The 14169-nt window shown below is 36.3% G+C and overlaps 1 protein-coding gene and 1 long non-coding RNA gene across 2 annotated transcripts in view; one reads left to right on the top strand and one right to left on the bottom strand.

The window, feature by feature from the left end:
- LOC129427918 (uncharacterized) overlaps positions 1 to 14169 on the bottom strand; it is a 111244-nt gene that overhangs the window by 16710 nt on the left and 80365 nt on the right. The window lies entirely within an intron of this gene.
- Positions 6124 to 14125, top strand: LOC141369498 (uncharacterized). Its single transcript, XM_073876236.1, has 7 exons — positions 6124 to 6275; positions 10503 to 10639; positions 10774 to 10867; positions 11211 to 11546; positions 11658 to 11838; positions 11944 to 12071; positions 12361 to 14125. The coding sequence occupies exons 2-7, from the start codon at positions 10623 to 10625 to the stop codon at positions 12673 to 12675; spliced, it is 1071 nt and encodes a 356-aa protein (XP_073732337.1). The 5' UTR covers positions 6124 to 6275; positions 10503 to 10622; the 3' UTR covers positions 12676 to 14125.

The following is a 14169-nucleotide window of genomic DNA, read 5'->3' as shown; positions in this document are numbered from 1 at the left end:
ACTCTGTATCATGGCAGTCTAATGGTGCAGATATTGAAGTGTTTGTTTGAATTTCCTTGTGATTTGAAAGCAGCTTTGGATAAAAGGCATCTGCTCAATAATGTAGATGACATGAATAAATACAAATCACTTACTATATGACTGAACCTCCATAAGAAGATGCAGAAGAGTGATGATGAACAACTCCATTATTACAGCAAGTTTGAAAAAGATTGAAACTCACAAAGTGTCCGAATTAGGAAGTAGAAGATCGACCCACAGGAAATCACCTCATATGTTGTCTTCTTAGCTTTAGTATGTAGCCTTTGTGAAAGTGTAGAATATAAGATTATAGCTAAAACTTCCAAGACTGCAACAATATATCTTCTATCTTCAATATTTATGATAATATTTGGTATTAAAGTCATCTGTTCACTGCTCAAAGGCTGTCAGGTTGATGTGTTGTAGATCACCTCTGTAACAACATCATTACACTGTAATAAAAGATTTTTTGGTCCAAAACGGTATAAAAGAATCCTTAATTTATATAAGGGTAAATAATATAATGTGTGCTGTAGTTTTTGTTCACGCCTCAGCTTACAGTGGCATGTTAACCATTTTGGGGGCCCTAAGCAAAGTCCAAGAACCGGGGCCCCCCATGCCCCAGCATTGGCCAAAGTTTTTCATTTGATTTGCACAACAATAATACTCAGTACACTGTCAAAAATAAAGGTACGAAGCTGTCACTGGGGCAGTACCCTTTAAAAAAGGTCCTAATATGTACCATTTAGGTACAAATATGTACCTTTAAAGGTACATTTTGGCAGTTCAAAGTACTAATATGCACTCTTTGGGTACAAAGGTGTACCTTTTTGAAAGGGTACTGTCCCAGTGACAACTTTTGTACCTTTATTTCTGAGAGTGTATATAGAATTAAGTGAGATATATATATATATATATATATATATATATATATATATATATATATATATATATATATATATATATATATATATATATATATATATAAACCGGGTTTATTTTGTTTTACACTGCTTAAAATAACACTAAATTCTTATAGTTTGGTATGACAAAAATTCTTGGTTTAAAAAAAAATTCGCGCCCCTCTCAGATATATCTTATGCTTGCAAATGTCTTATAGGATGTATTTAAAACAATGTAATTAATACTGCAACTTCAGTGTCTGAGATCTTACTAAAAAAACTAAATGAGGAAAAAGAGGAAGCATTAGTTTATGATTCAGACTGATCTAACAAACTGAACTAACAAACACCAACAAACAACATTGTAAGTTGGTTATTGCTTGAATTTATGGATGGGAATCACATAACTCTCATGTTCATATTGCAAAAACAAACTTACTGTCAGATACAGCAAGCATATAGACTAGACATTAACAAAAGATGAGATTTTAATGACAATGATAAGATACAGAATATGATTTATGTATTTTCGACATGATTTAAACCCCTGTGTGGTGTCTTTATCATGTTTGCACCTGTACGAGTGTGGAACAAAAGATGTGTGTCACAGATCAACCCAAACCACCAATATCAGGTGTGAAGCCCAAACTTGACCATCGAGTGAATGTTGTGCAGTTACAAGAGCACAGAGAGAGTCGATCGAGCGCTCATTCCAGCACTTGTGGCCGCATTTGTGCACACTGAGCAGAGGTGCGATTTCCCGTAGAGTTTCGCTCATGAAGTAGCCCTTGCGAGGATGCGTGCAAATATTATTCTTCATAGGGATTTGAAATCGCTAAAAGTGCATCTGTAGTATGTCAGAGCACTGCACACACCATCATGTAAAAGACATTAAACTCACAGAAGATGTTTAAGCATCTGTGCTAGACAAAACTAAACACTATGGCCGGTGGTCGTTGGTCAGACATTGCTAACTCTAGCGGGATAAGTAAATTTACTACAAATTATGTAAAGGTTTTGTTAATAAAGAGATATGTTTTTAGTTTAGACTTAAAGTTATCCCCTGGGCCCTATTTTAACGATCTGAAACGCAAGTCCGAAGCGCAAAGCGCAAGTGACTTTGTGGGCGGATCTTGGGCGCTGTTGCTATTTTCCCGGCGGGAGAAATAACTCTTGCGCCGGGCGCAAATCAATAAGGGGTTGGTCTGAAGTAGGTTCATTATTCATAGGTGTGGTTTGGGCGTAACGTCAAATAAACCAATCAGAACGCTATCCAACATTCCCTTTAAACGCAAGGGCGCAAGTTCCATGGCGGGTTGCTATTATTATGACGGATTTGACAGGCGCACGCCAGGAGCGGTTCACAGCCGAGGAGACCCACGTTCTTGTAAGAACAGTCAAAGACAGAGAAGTTGTTTTGTATGGGAGAAACCCGCCCAAATCAGCGTCGGTTAAACAGGCGTGAGAGGAAATAGCCGCAATTGTCTCATCAGCTGCACCAAGCACTACAATGATGTCAGGAGACGGGGGATCCCAAACTTGCCAGCATAAATCGGGCACGCCGGGCACACAGGAGGACATCACTGCGTCCACCCTCACCGCTGAAAGGGTTTGGGGCTTTGAAATCGGACACAAGAAACGCAAGCAAGGTTCAACCCCAAAGTACACTTACAAATCAAGTTCACATACATGAAGGTTTCTTATGAAAACATTTTAATTATTATTTAGATAAAATAAACGTAATACAGCCACACAACAAACGTATGAAAATATTTTAATCGTTATTTGCATGATAATTGTTTAACGCTGCCACACAAAATAAATAAAAACTATCACCACAATGCTCACCACAATGCTTTCCCTTATCTCATGTATTAATATTTTTTATTGTAACAATTTATGATTTAATGATTTCCCTTATCTTATATTTTTTATTGTAACAATTTATGATATGCAAAAATAACTGTTGCATCTGTGTAGATTAGATAAGCAATGCGCGTTGTGCACGCTATACATTATGGTCAAGCATGCGCCCTTAAAATAGCATAATGTAAATGGTAAATGGGCTGCATTTATACAGCGCTTTCACAGACCAATGACCATCCAAATCCCTTTACAAGTTTTGCCTCACATTCACCCATTCATGCACTCATTCATACACCGACGGCGATGTCAGCCATGCTAGGCGCCATCCAGCTCGTCGGGAGCAGCTGGGGTTAGGTGTCTTGCTCAAGGACACCTCGACACTTGGTCAGGTGGAGCCAGGGATTGAACCACCAACCTTACGATTTGTAGACAACCTACATGAGCCACTCAACCACTGCCGCCCGCATATGATGAACCACGCGCAACGCACCACTGACTTTAGACTAGTTTTTTTTGGTTAGTAGCGCAATTGTCTTTTGAAACTGCAAAATAGTATAAGAGATGGTTTGCGCCGGAGCACGCCTCCTTTTTTGCCGCCCAGGGAGCGCAAGTTCATTCCCTAGTTTGCCGACGTGCGTCTGTGGAGGGAAAAACCCGCTGTGCGCCAGTGCAAAATACGAAATGATACATGCGTCACTGACAAAGTCAATTGCGCTGGGTGCAAGATAGGGCCCACTGTGTCTGATTCTCACAATTTTTTTGGTAAATCATTCCAAAGTTTAGGGGCTAAGTAGGGAAAGGATCTTAAAAAAGTTCCTCATGAATAAAATAAGTTTCTCATGTTCTTCAGTATCATCTGACAAATACAATAATGATGCATAGTCCCATGGGATGTTGGCTATCAACAAGAAGGCAACTCCTATGAATAATTGGGAATGGGACGCAAGCGTAGGATTGATCACCCTGTCGCTGGCCGCCTTTGGGGAGGGTGCACAGCAAATTGTGTGGTGTTACATTTTCAGTGTAATTCCTAATAGTGTTACAGTGTTAAAATAAAAGTGTACATTTAGTGAAATTAGCACCGGCTTGTGTGAAATGGTGCCCCAAAGTGGTGTTATATTTTGGTGCTTCATTTACAAACGCCTGTGCAGTGTTAATTGTACATACGGGAACTTCACATAATTGAGACAATGCAGTCCGCATTTGAGGATCAGGTCAGTTCGAAAAAATGGCGGCTCTGTCGGTGGACTTATGCAATTGAAAGCGAAGACAAAAACAAGGTAAGATTTAGAATTTTATTTTTTGTTATATTTGATTTCATAAATTGTATTAATATACTGTTTTAAAATTTAACGTTACTATAAGCTGTGTATGTGAGCAAGGTAGCATGCATAATCATTCCTTAGAGTCACATTAAAAGCCCCAGGTGTTGTAATTTTTATTTAATGGCAGCATTTTTTTAAACATACTTTAATGTAAGATGGTTTAACTTATAAACGTATGGTATGGTTTTAACTTTCGCTTTGAATAATATTACACGTTGAAAACGTGCTTTAACCATAGAGAAACTGGCATTTCGAACTGGCAAAACTACAGTAGCAACGAAAACGCGTTATATGTATGGTTCTAAGCTATTTTTTTTTATTTAATCTAATTAATTACATTTTTATAAGATTTTTGGCGCGGACACGTACACTGGCTCAGTGCTTATTTTACATACGGGAAGTTTCCGTAGCCACAGTGTTCATTCGTAAACAGTGCTTGAAGCAGAGCAGACGGTTATGCTAGTTGTCCTTTGGCACATGGCGTTCAAGTTAATTAATGGAAGTTTAGGGCAAAGGTAAGAATTACAATCCTGTTTTTGTTTGTTTTAAAAAATATAATGTCGACGGTCAGTCTATTTTATATAGGAGTTTTGTGAGAATTACTGTGGTTGTTGCCTCGTTCTAAACTTTTCATATTCTAATGTGTGATATCAATTTCATTGTCCTCTTGATAATGTACGGTTACAACTTCAATTTTTTGTCAGTTTAAGTAGTAAATGTATATTATAACTATAAAATATGTAATTTTTGAGACTATATGTTATAATGACGCACCAATTAATTTTAAGCCAGTTTAAAACATGCTGTATCTTATCTTTAATTTGATGAATTTTGTTAGTGAAAACTAACATTTAATAGTAACAAAAACGCTTTATGTCTTGTAAGTTACGTGTATGGCTATTTGCTGTTTTTTAATCGAGCTAATTTAATTTGATTAATTTTGGCGCGGAGATGTACACCGGTTCAGTGTTTATTTTACATACGGGAAGTTTCCGTCCTCACAGTGTTCATTTGTAAACCGGGGCTAAAGCAGAGCAGACGGTTATGAAAGTTAAAGAAAGACTTTACGTTACAATCCTGTTATTTTTGATATTATAAATAATGACAGTCAAAAAGGACTCCTTTGTGATTTTTAGTATGTTTGAAAGTTCCGCTTCCGAGTCTGTAGTAAGTTACGTGTATAACGGTAAAACTGATTAAAAAGTAATTAAAAAGGTATAATTCCAAAGCACTATTTGTGAGTGTGGGTAAATTGGCCATTTTCTTGCACAATAGTAATGCTTCTAGTCAGGGTAATCGAAATCTTGAAATTTAAGGAACATTAACCATAATTTAACCTTTTTGAAATGCCAGCTTTGAGGTAATTAAAGTCACGTGTAAATGTAATGTGTGTCAACATACAAGTAATTCAGTAGCTCGTCAAAGCAGCATACCACAACCTTTTAGTGTATATGCCTTGTTTCTAATGTTTATTTTTGTTTTAAAGCAAGTAATCGAAGTGACCGACAGAATGCTGTTTAAAGTGCAGTACCAACATCATAAAAAGTACATAAAGCATAATGGATCAGCATATGATGACTTGATTAAGGATGGTAAGTTTTCTTTTGGATTGTGATATTTGACTATTACAATTTTACATTTTATGTGTTTCAGTTTATTACAGATTTTATTAAGTATGTTACATAATGGATGAGCTAAATTTTTATTTAAATGTTTGTTGTATTCACATATTTCTGTTCTGTGCTTTTCTGTTCATTTTGTTTGTTCAGTCAAGCAAAAATTTGGGATCTCTCCAGATCATAACATCTATTTAGCCGACGAGACTGGAACAGAAGTAGATGAAGATGTTTTTGCAGACATTATTGAGCAAAAGCCTGACACTCTTTGGACGATATGCTGTGGCTATTACAGGTATAAAAGGCTGTAACAGGTTTTATCAAGTTATATATTAATTCATTGTAAAGTTATTATGTAGTTTGAATTTTCTATTCGATTTTAAGATCCTCCTGCCAACATAACCTCTCCATCTGCAAATGAGACTGAAACGCTGTCACTTCATTCAGTTGCATCTTCATCAGACACACAGCCATCAGACAGCGACGGTCCTTTCCTCTCACCTAAAAGAGCTCGTTCTGTTGACCATTCACAAGAAGCTAAGGAGGTACATTACTTGCTTAAAAATGTGAATGTTGTTTTATTAGGGTCTGTTTACACTTGCTTTTAAGATGTGTTTTCGTCGATCGGATCACAAGCGGACGAGTGAGACGCATTCTGTTTACACCTGGTATTTAAATCTGTCTCTTTTGACCGCTTCTGTCCTAATTACTATAAGGGGATGGTCTGTAGACTGTGGGCGAGTCTCTTTGCTGTCATTTAAACGTGAGCGGAAGTAATGACGGGTTTAAATTGACGTGAACTGTCAATGTCCTCTGCTTGTGTTGTGTGTAAACATACTGCACATGCTGCTATTTAAGAGCAATCGTTGAAATAAGCTTGCACAACACACGCTTTCACGCAATTGAAAAATAAAACTAATAAAAGACGCTGAGAGCGGCTGCTTTAGTTTTGTCAATGAAAGTTTAAAGAGAGTGCTGTACAGTGGGTGTTCGTGCTAGAAGTCAGAAAAGATGTAAAACATTGTGCTCAGTACTAGGGGTGGGAATCGCTTGGACCCTCATGAATCAATTCAGAATCGATTCTTAGGGTCCCGATTCGATTCAGAATCGATTCTTGACGTACTAATTTGCATATCTGTGACGTCATTACGGCACATTTGCTCTCAAAGCCAGACTAATGTTTGCGCTTTTGCTACTAGTCTCTGAACTGTCATATACTGTACTTTAATGCAACTAAGGGAAAAAATGTCTTTCTTATATACATATATGTCCTGTTTCTGTTGTAAGACATTAAAAATAGTAATTAAACGTGACATATTAATTCTATATATTAACCGGCATTAACTTCCATGAACTGACAAACGCGAAGCGTCTAATCATCATCATTATACACAGTGATTGGCAGTATTACTGTATTTATATAATGCAGCGCACCCATCGACTGAATAACAAACTATGTGCATATTTTGGTAACACTTTAAAATAATGGTCAATACTTAATAGGTAGTTACACAGGAAGTAATGCAGAACAAATGGTTAGTGCTGCATTAACACTGTTATCACTACTGGTAACTAATAAAGAAGAGCGATTAACTAATCAGTAGTTAATAGCATACTAATGTTTGGGTTAAGTAACAACCAGTTACCCATTACTTATTTAATAGTCATTATTAACCACTACATGTTGAATAAATCCTGGCGAACAATACACCAACCAAGACACATTTTTAAAAAAACTATAAATTAACTACATATTTACAGATGCTGTAAATTAATTATGATGTGCGTGCGTGCGTGCCCGTGTATGAGCTATATGATCACATTTTGATCGTTTATGTTATCTCTATATTGATTCATGATTAAATCAAATCCAGAACGTAGAATTAACGTAAGACTAGAAACGTAAGAATTAACCCCATCTTAATTATTTAATTATTATCACTTGCTTTTATGGTAAATAGTTAATAAATCCATGTTTGATTTTGAACCCATACGCTGTCACTTTAAGGAGGGGGAGGTGCATGACGTCATGCGGAAGTCACTCAGACAGCAAGCGCGTGCTGCGGCTAATATTAGAGCTGTTGTGTGATTAATTGAACACATCGATTCAACAAGAAATTTGAGTTATCTTTTCACAAACTGCTAAAGCTACAGAGAAGAGAAACGGAGAAGAGAAGCAAAACAGAGAAGAGATTTTGCTGCGATGCAAAGAAACAACCAAAGCCAGGCACATGGATTAACAGTTGCCATTTTGTGTTAATTAAGTAACGTTAACGTTAGCCTTTTTGAGTAAAGTCTTATGTAAAATATGGCACTGACTACTCATAAATTAAATATTTAACATTTAGTAATCTGTGTAACTATTAAGTATTTTTAAAGAATTTATTAAAAATATATAACGTTACATTATGATGAGTCATATGTTTCTACATGGATGCAGACAAAGGTCCGCTCTACTGTTGGTGTTGTTTCTCGCTTCAGTTTGCATAACGTTACTTTATGCCTTTACAGTACCATTTCTTTTATTTGTAATAGTGTTGTTATTATAAAAGTACAGGATTGTGTCTTTACTAGGGGGTTACCATGATTTGTACCTTAGAATACAATTTCTTATAATTAATTGTGCTAATTACTAGTACATTACCATGTTTTTCACTTTAAAATAATGGTCAAGATTTTAAGTAATTTCTTAAGATTTATGTCTTAAGTCCTGAGTAATAACTAATAAGTTACAATGTTTTCACTTTAAAATAGTGGTCAAAATTTTAAGTAATTTCTTAAGATTTATGTCTTAAGTCCTGAGTAATTACTAATAAGTTACCGTGTTTTTCACTTTAAAATAATGGTCAAGATTTTAAGTAAGTTCTTAAGATTTATGTCTTAAGTCCTGAGTAATTACTAATAAGTTACCGTGTTTTTCACTTTAAAATAATGGTCAAGATTTTAAGTAATTTCTTAAGATTTATGTCTTAAGTCCTGAGTAATTACTAATAAGTTACCGTGTTTTTCACTTTAATATAATGGTCAAGATTTTAAGTAATTCATTAAGAACAGCGTGGTAATACTTGAATAATTACTAATGGGTTACCATGATTTTCTTAATATTAAGTCAGTCTTCCAGACTTATAAACATCAGTAATAAGGGATATGTCTACAGAGGTTGAAAACATGGAATCTGTATTTTGTGAGGTAAGTTAGTTAGAGATTAAGAGGTGTATTCCTTAGGTTGTTTTTGGTTAAATCAATAAGATAGAAAACAGAATAAAAATGCTAAAAATTAAATGTATATGGTAATATAAGAATTGAATCCTTAAGAGTTACCATATTTTACCCTTTCAGTGATGATAGGTAACATGAGTAATTCAAAGTAATTAAGTAAACATATTTTTTTTTCAGATTGTATTATTTATAGTTACAGCAGTGTTTCTCAAACGGGCCCCCAAATTTTATAACATTTTGTAAAGTACATTATCATAAATTGTGTGTAATTTAACCTCAGAAAAAATAAGGCTACTAACCAACAGCACCAAATTGTAGAATTTAATATGTTTTGTGTAATAAAAAATAAATAGATTTTAGAATTACACAAAGGGGGCGGCACGCCGAAAAAGTTTACAGGATCAGACTTTATTTATTGGTATGTGACTGTTGATATGTATTTAATTCATAGTTACTTGAAATAAGTCTTAGTTAATGTATTGTTCACCAGGATCTTTCAACATTGCAGTAGTTAATATGTAACCAGTTGTTACTTAACCCAAACATTAGTATGCTATACCTACTGATTAGTTAATTGCTCTTCTTTATTAGTTATCAGTAGTGATTTCAGTGTTAATGCAGCACTAATCATTTGTTCTGCATTAGTTCCTGTGTAACTAACTATTAAGTATTGACCATTATTTTAAAGTGTTACCCATATTTTTACAGAAGTATATTCATGTTATATCTAAACAGTCAGCGGATGGTTTAGGGCAGGGGTGTCCAATACGTCGATCGCAAAGGCAATGCCGGTAGATCGCACATAAGTTAACTGCTGCTCCACATGCGAATTTGTCATTATGGTCTTTTAGAGTAATTGTGAAACACGCAGGTCTTTTTGAGTTGCTGCGCCTTATGTCTCAAATGTGTTTTGCCAGGCCACTGCAGCTCAGTCGTTTTTAACTTCCAAAATTCACAAGGATGCGCATTCTTGCCTCATGCAGGAGTTGATCCACATGCACGGTGTGTGTGCATTTAAAGTGTTCTTTCTCTTCTGCTCTTGTAAGCTCCACTATGCGCTCGTGCAGTGCGCGCTCTCTCAAGTTGTCTGTGTGTAGCACCGCTCCCCCACTTGAGTTCCGCCTTTTGTTTCTGATAACGTCACGTTATTATTTTGTAAACTAACATTTAAGAATCGATTCTTGACATTTGTGAATTGATTCAGAATCGGCCCACGTCCGAATCGCAATTAATCCAAGAATCGATTTTTTGTCCCACCCCTACTCAGTACCTCAGATTACAAAATGGGCAGAGAGTAGGCGGTCTTGTGTGGCTGTTCGAAAACATGTTCAACCACATGTGCGTTTACACTACAAAAGCAATCAGATGTGTTTTCGACTACATCTGAATGTGGTTGAAAGTGGTCGAAAGTGGATAAGCTTAAAGCACTTTGAACACGTTTACACCTGGCGTTAACATCGTCTATTTGTGATCTGAAAACACATCTTAATACCAAGTGTAAACAACCTACTAGATTAATTTACCATATTTACAAATTATCTTTGTTTTTTTAGCTTGTGAAAAGTGTTTTAGAAAAAAAGCCTGCAGGAGAGAAGATATTTCAGGAATACAGAAAAACAGGGAAAATCACAGATTCCACAAGACAAATTCTTGTTAATGCACTGGTTGGAGACATGATTGATAAACATGGGTAGGGTAAAGGATTTTATTACCTTTTCTCAGTTTAACTTGGTTTGACAATACAGTATGGGGATAACCATTTTAACTGTAGTCAATTGAGCAGTTTTACTGCATATAACAGTGTAGCTTTATTTGTCCACCAAGGTGTATTCCACCTAAGGAGGTCAGGGTTAAATATGCAGTTGGGATTGTGACACTGTTCCCCTCCCTCAAGGATCCTTATTCTAGACAAGGCTATGTGAGTTTTTTTTACTTTTCAAATGAATATTTTTCTTAACTCTTTCCCTGTCAAAGACGTTTTCCCTGTCAATGACGAGTTATCTCGTCAATTAAGGGCAAACCATTCCCTGCCAATGACGAGTTTTTCGGCTATCCATATTTTCGCTATCATCCACTAGATGGCACTCTTACACAACTCCAGAAGGCATTCAACTTTTTTGAAAATCATAAATATGCTGGCAACTTAAAAAAAACTGTTGGTGGGGAAAGAGTTAAAGGCTCTTTTGTAATATATTTTTTATAAGCTGTTTGTAATTAAGTTGTAACTGCTGTAATTTTAAATTGTTTTGCATTCATTTTAGGAACACTTCTACGATGCAGAGGGTAATTCGGGGTACATAGCCTGGAGACTTAAAACGGTTCAACGTAACAACCGCTGCAGCAGGACCACTACTTCAGAGGCCACTTGTGAAAGAAGGGGACCTGGAACTCAAAGAGCATTTTTTACATCAGAAATGCAGCTGGAGGGAGATCGTTGTCAAGAAGCTATTTCATTTCTGAAACACTGTTTGGATCCAGAGCAAGTGGCTGCAAAGATGAAATCTACCTTTCAGTATCGCCAGAAAATGATCCATGATCCTGAAAAGTCATCCTCTGTTATTTCTTTATTTCCGAGGTTTCTTGACACAAAAGGACTGGTAAGTATTGCATCTATGAGTTGTTGTTGTCTTTGTTTAAAAGGGCTTTTGAGCTGCAATACTTAGTAATTTGACAAATAATTCCATGCTTTTATCCATATACCATTTTAGGTGCTGCAAGACTTTCAGTTATTGTTTGGAGTGGAGACTGCATCTAAGCTTCTGGAGAAGTGGGACTCTTGTCTGAAACAAAAAGTCATTCAAGAAGCCAAAGCCCTGACCCAGTCACTGCATCTGAGTTGTCTGATTCAGTCGGCAGAACTGCAATGCAACACCAGTCATGGAGCTACAGGTAGTTCAGTATGTATGGTAATCAAAGGAGGACAGATAATCATTTCATGTGTACATAAAATACTTCTGTATATAGGTTTGTTATAGTTTTTTTTTCTGATCATAGATTGGGACAGTGAGATGTCGTCCCTCTTATTGCTGGTGTATCTCCTACCACCACCTTCTAGTGGAAATAAGAAGGTTGTCAAGATCAGTGTGCGTGAAGCTGTAGACCGTGTAGTAAAATTTCATAAGGTATGCTTACTTTTAATGTTATGTAAGAGTGTTGATATGCAATGTGTGGTGATACGTAGGTAATTTTTGTCAGGTATTTAAATAGTGATTTTTTTTCATAGTTGCAGTAACACTAATGTAAGATGGCAATGTAAGATGTTTTTTTTTTTGGCTGTTAAATTAAATGAATTAAGTCATATGATATTTAATAAATAGAAATATGTTAATAATATGTCCTTATTGCAATGTATATGCACTCTCTTTGTAATGTCATACTTAAGTTTTTTCAGTTTGTACTTGTTTTTTTTAGTCCTGTTGCAGTTTTGAAGAAGTTCTTGGATCAACACAGACAACACAGCCCTACATCTTGGCAGTTGGGACTTCGAAGAGTAGCATCCATGAGTACTACATTGTGTTGGATGGGCAGCTCATTCCCTGCATGGCTAAGTCCTCTCTCTCAGCCTTTGATGAACTTTTCAAAACTCATTATGTGTTTGGCATTTCATATGATGCTGCTTTGCACAATATGTTTACCTTTCTTCAAACAACCATCTACAACATTGATGTAGGCATTACCCATGAAAGCCCTCGAATCGGAGATCTTCGGGCCAAGGTTCTTAATTAAGTACTGTTGCAAAGTTTTCTTGAGAAGATGTTTAGGTGCTTTGTTTGCAAATTAAGTTCTAGAACAGTTACCGAGTTAATTCGCCATCTCAAGTTTTCTCATGCTTTTTATCCTGGCAGAAGGTTACAGTTGGTATGCGATCAGGATGGGTGTTGTCAAAAATTTGTTACCTTTTCTGGCTTTAGAAAACATATCCAAACAAGGCACAACAGTAGAATATCTGAAATGCTGTCATTAGAACCTCCCTCTAATCCCTCTGTCATGCAGTCATCCAGCATATTTTCAGAAAGTCCAGGAACATCTTTAAGTGCCCATGAGAGAACATCACGAACCCAAGAAATGTGTGCATCACTAATTGCAAAACTGCAGAGTAGTGGAGTAGCTACCAATGTAATTACATCAGTGGCTGAAAATATGGAGGAACTTATTTATGAAATGCACTCGAACATTAAAGAAGGTGTTGTTCAGTTGCTTGAAACTAATGAGCAAAGGGAAGGTGTTGAAGAATATTTTGACAATCTTGAGAATCCCTTCTCTAAATTCACAACAGAGACTCGATGGAAAAAATACTTTTTTGAGACCTGGGGGGTTGTAGAACCAGTTGAAATCCCTTTAGGAGTGAGATATGACACTAGACAAAATACAACTACAGGAACATACGACCAAGTTCCAGTCACTGATAAATTTATTTATGTCCCTTTATTACAGACTTTAAATTTCATGTTCAGAAACGAAGAAATCCATAAACATTTTGTACAGCAAAGTGAGGAAAGAGACATTTTAAGAGAGTTCTGTGATGGCAGCTATTTTAAAGAGCATCCTCTCTTTTCCAAAGAAAACAACTCTCTTCAAATACAACTTTTTTATGATGACTTTGAAACCTCAAATCCTCTGGGCTCCAAACATGGCATCCATAAGGTTGGAAGTATGTATTTTGTCTTGAGAAACCTATCTCCTAAGGTTAACTCGGCCCTTATGAATATTCATCTTTTGGCACTTTTTCACACACAAGATGTCAAGAAGTATGGCTTCAGTGCCATCTTGGAGCCTATTGTGCGTGATATTAAAATTCTTGAGAGCTCTGGAATTAAGTTGCCAGTCTCTGATGAACCAGTACGTGGAACAATAGCTCAGGTAACTGGTGATAATTTGGGAATGCACACACTTTTTGGGTTTTTAGAATCATTTAGTGCAAACTATTTTTGCCGGTTTTGTCTTATTGATAAGCTTTCTTCTCAGAGTATTTTTTTGTGATGACCATCCGGACGTAGTATTGCGTGACAAAGTTCTACACGATGAGCACTGTCAAAGCCTTCTTTCTGATGCTGGCCTGCAGTCATCATTTGGTGTCAAAAGACCATGTTTACTCAATGAGCTGCAGTATTTTAATATTTCTGACAATTATGCAGTGGATATCATGCATGACATATTAGAGGGAGTGGCACAGTTGGAGATATTTGTCTGACAGCAATGTTGTGTCTTTACAGGCTGCAA

This window comes from Misgurnus anguillicaudatus, chromosome 14 (assembly GCF_027580225.2).
Source record: "Misgurnus anguillicaudatus chromosome 14, ASM2758022v2, whole genome shotgun sequence".
In the NCBI taxonomy this organism is placed as follows: domain Eukaryota; kingdom Metazoa; phylum Chordata; class Actinopteri; order Cypriniformes; family Cobitidae; genus Misgurnus; species Misgurnus anguillicaudatus.
This window is presented reverse-complemented; position numbering and strand designations above follow the sequence as displayed.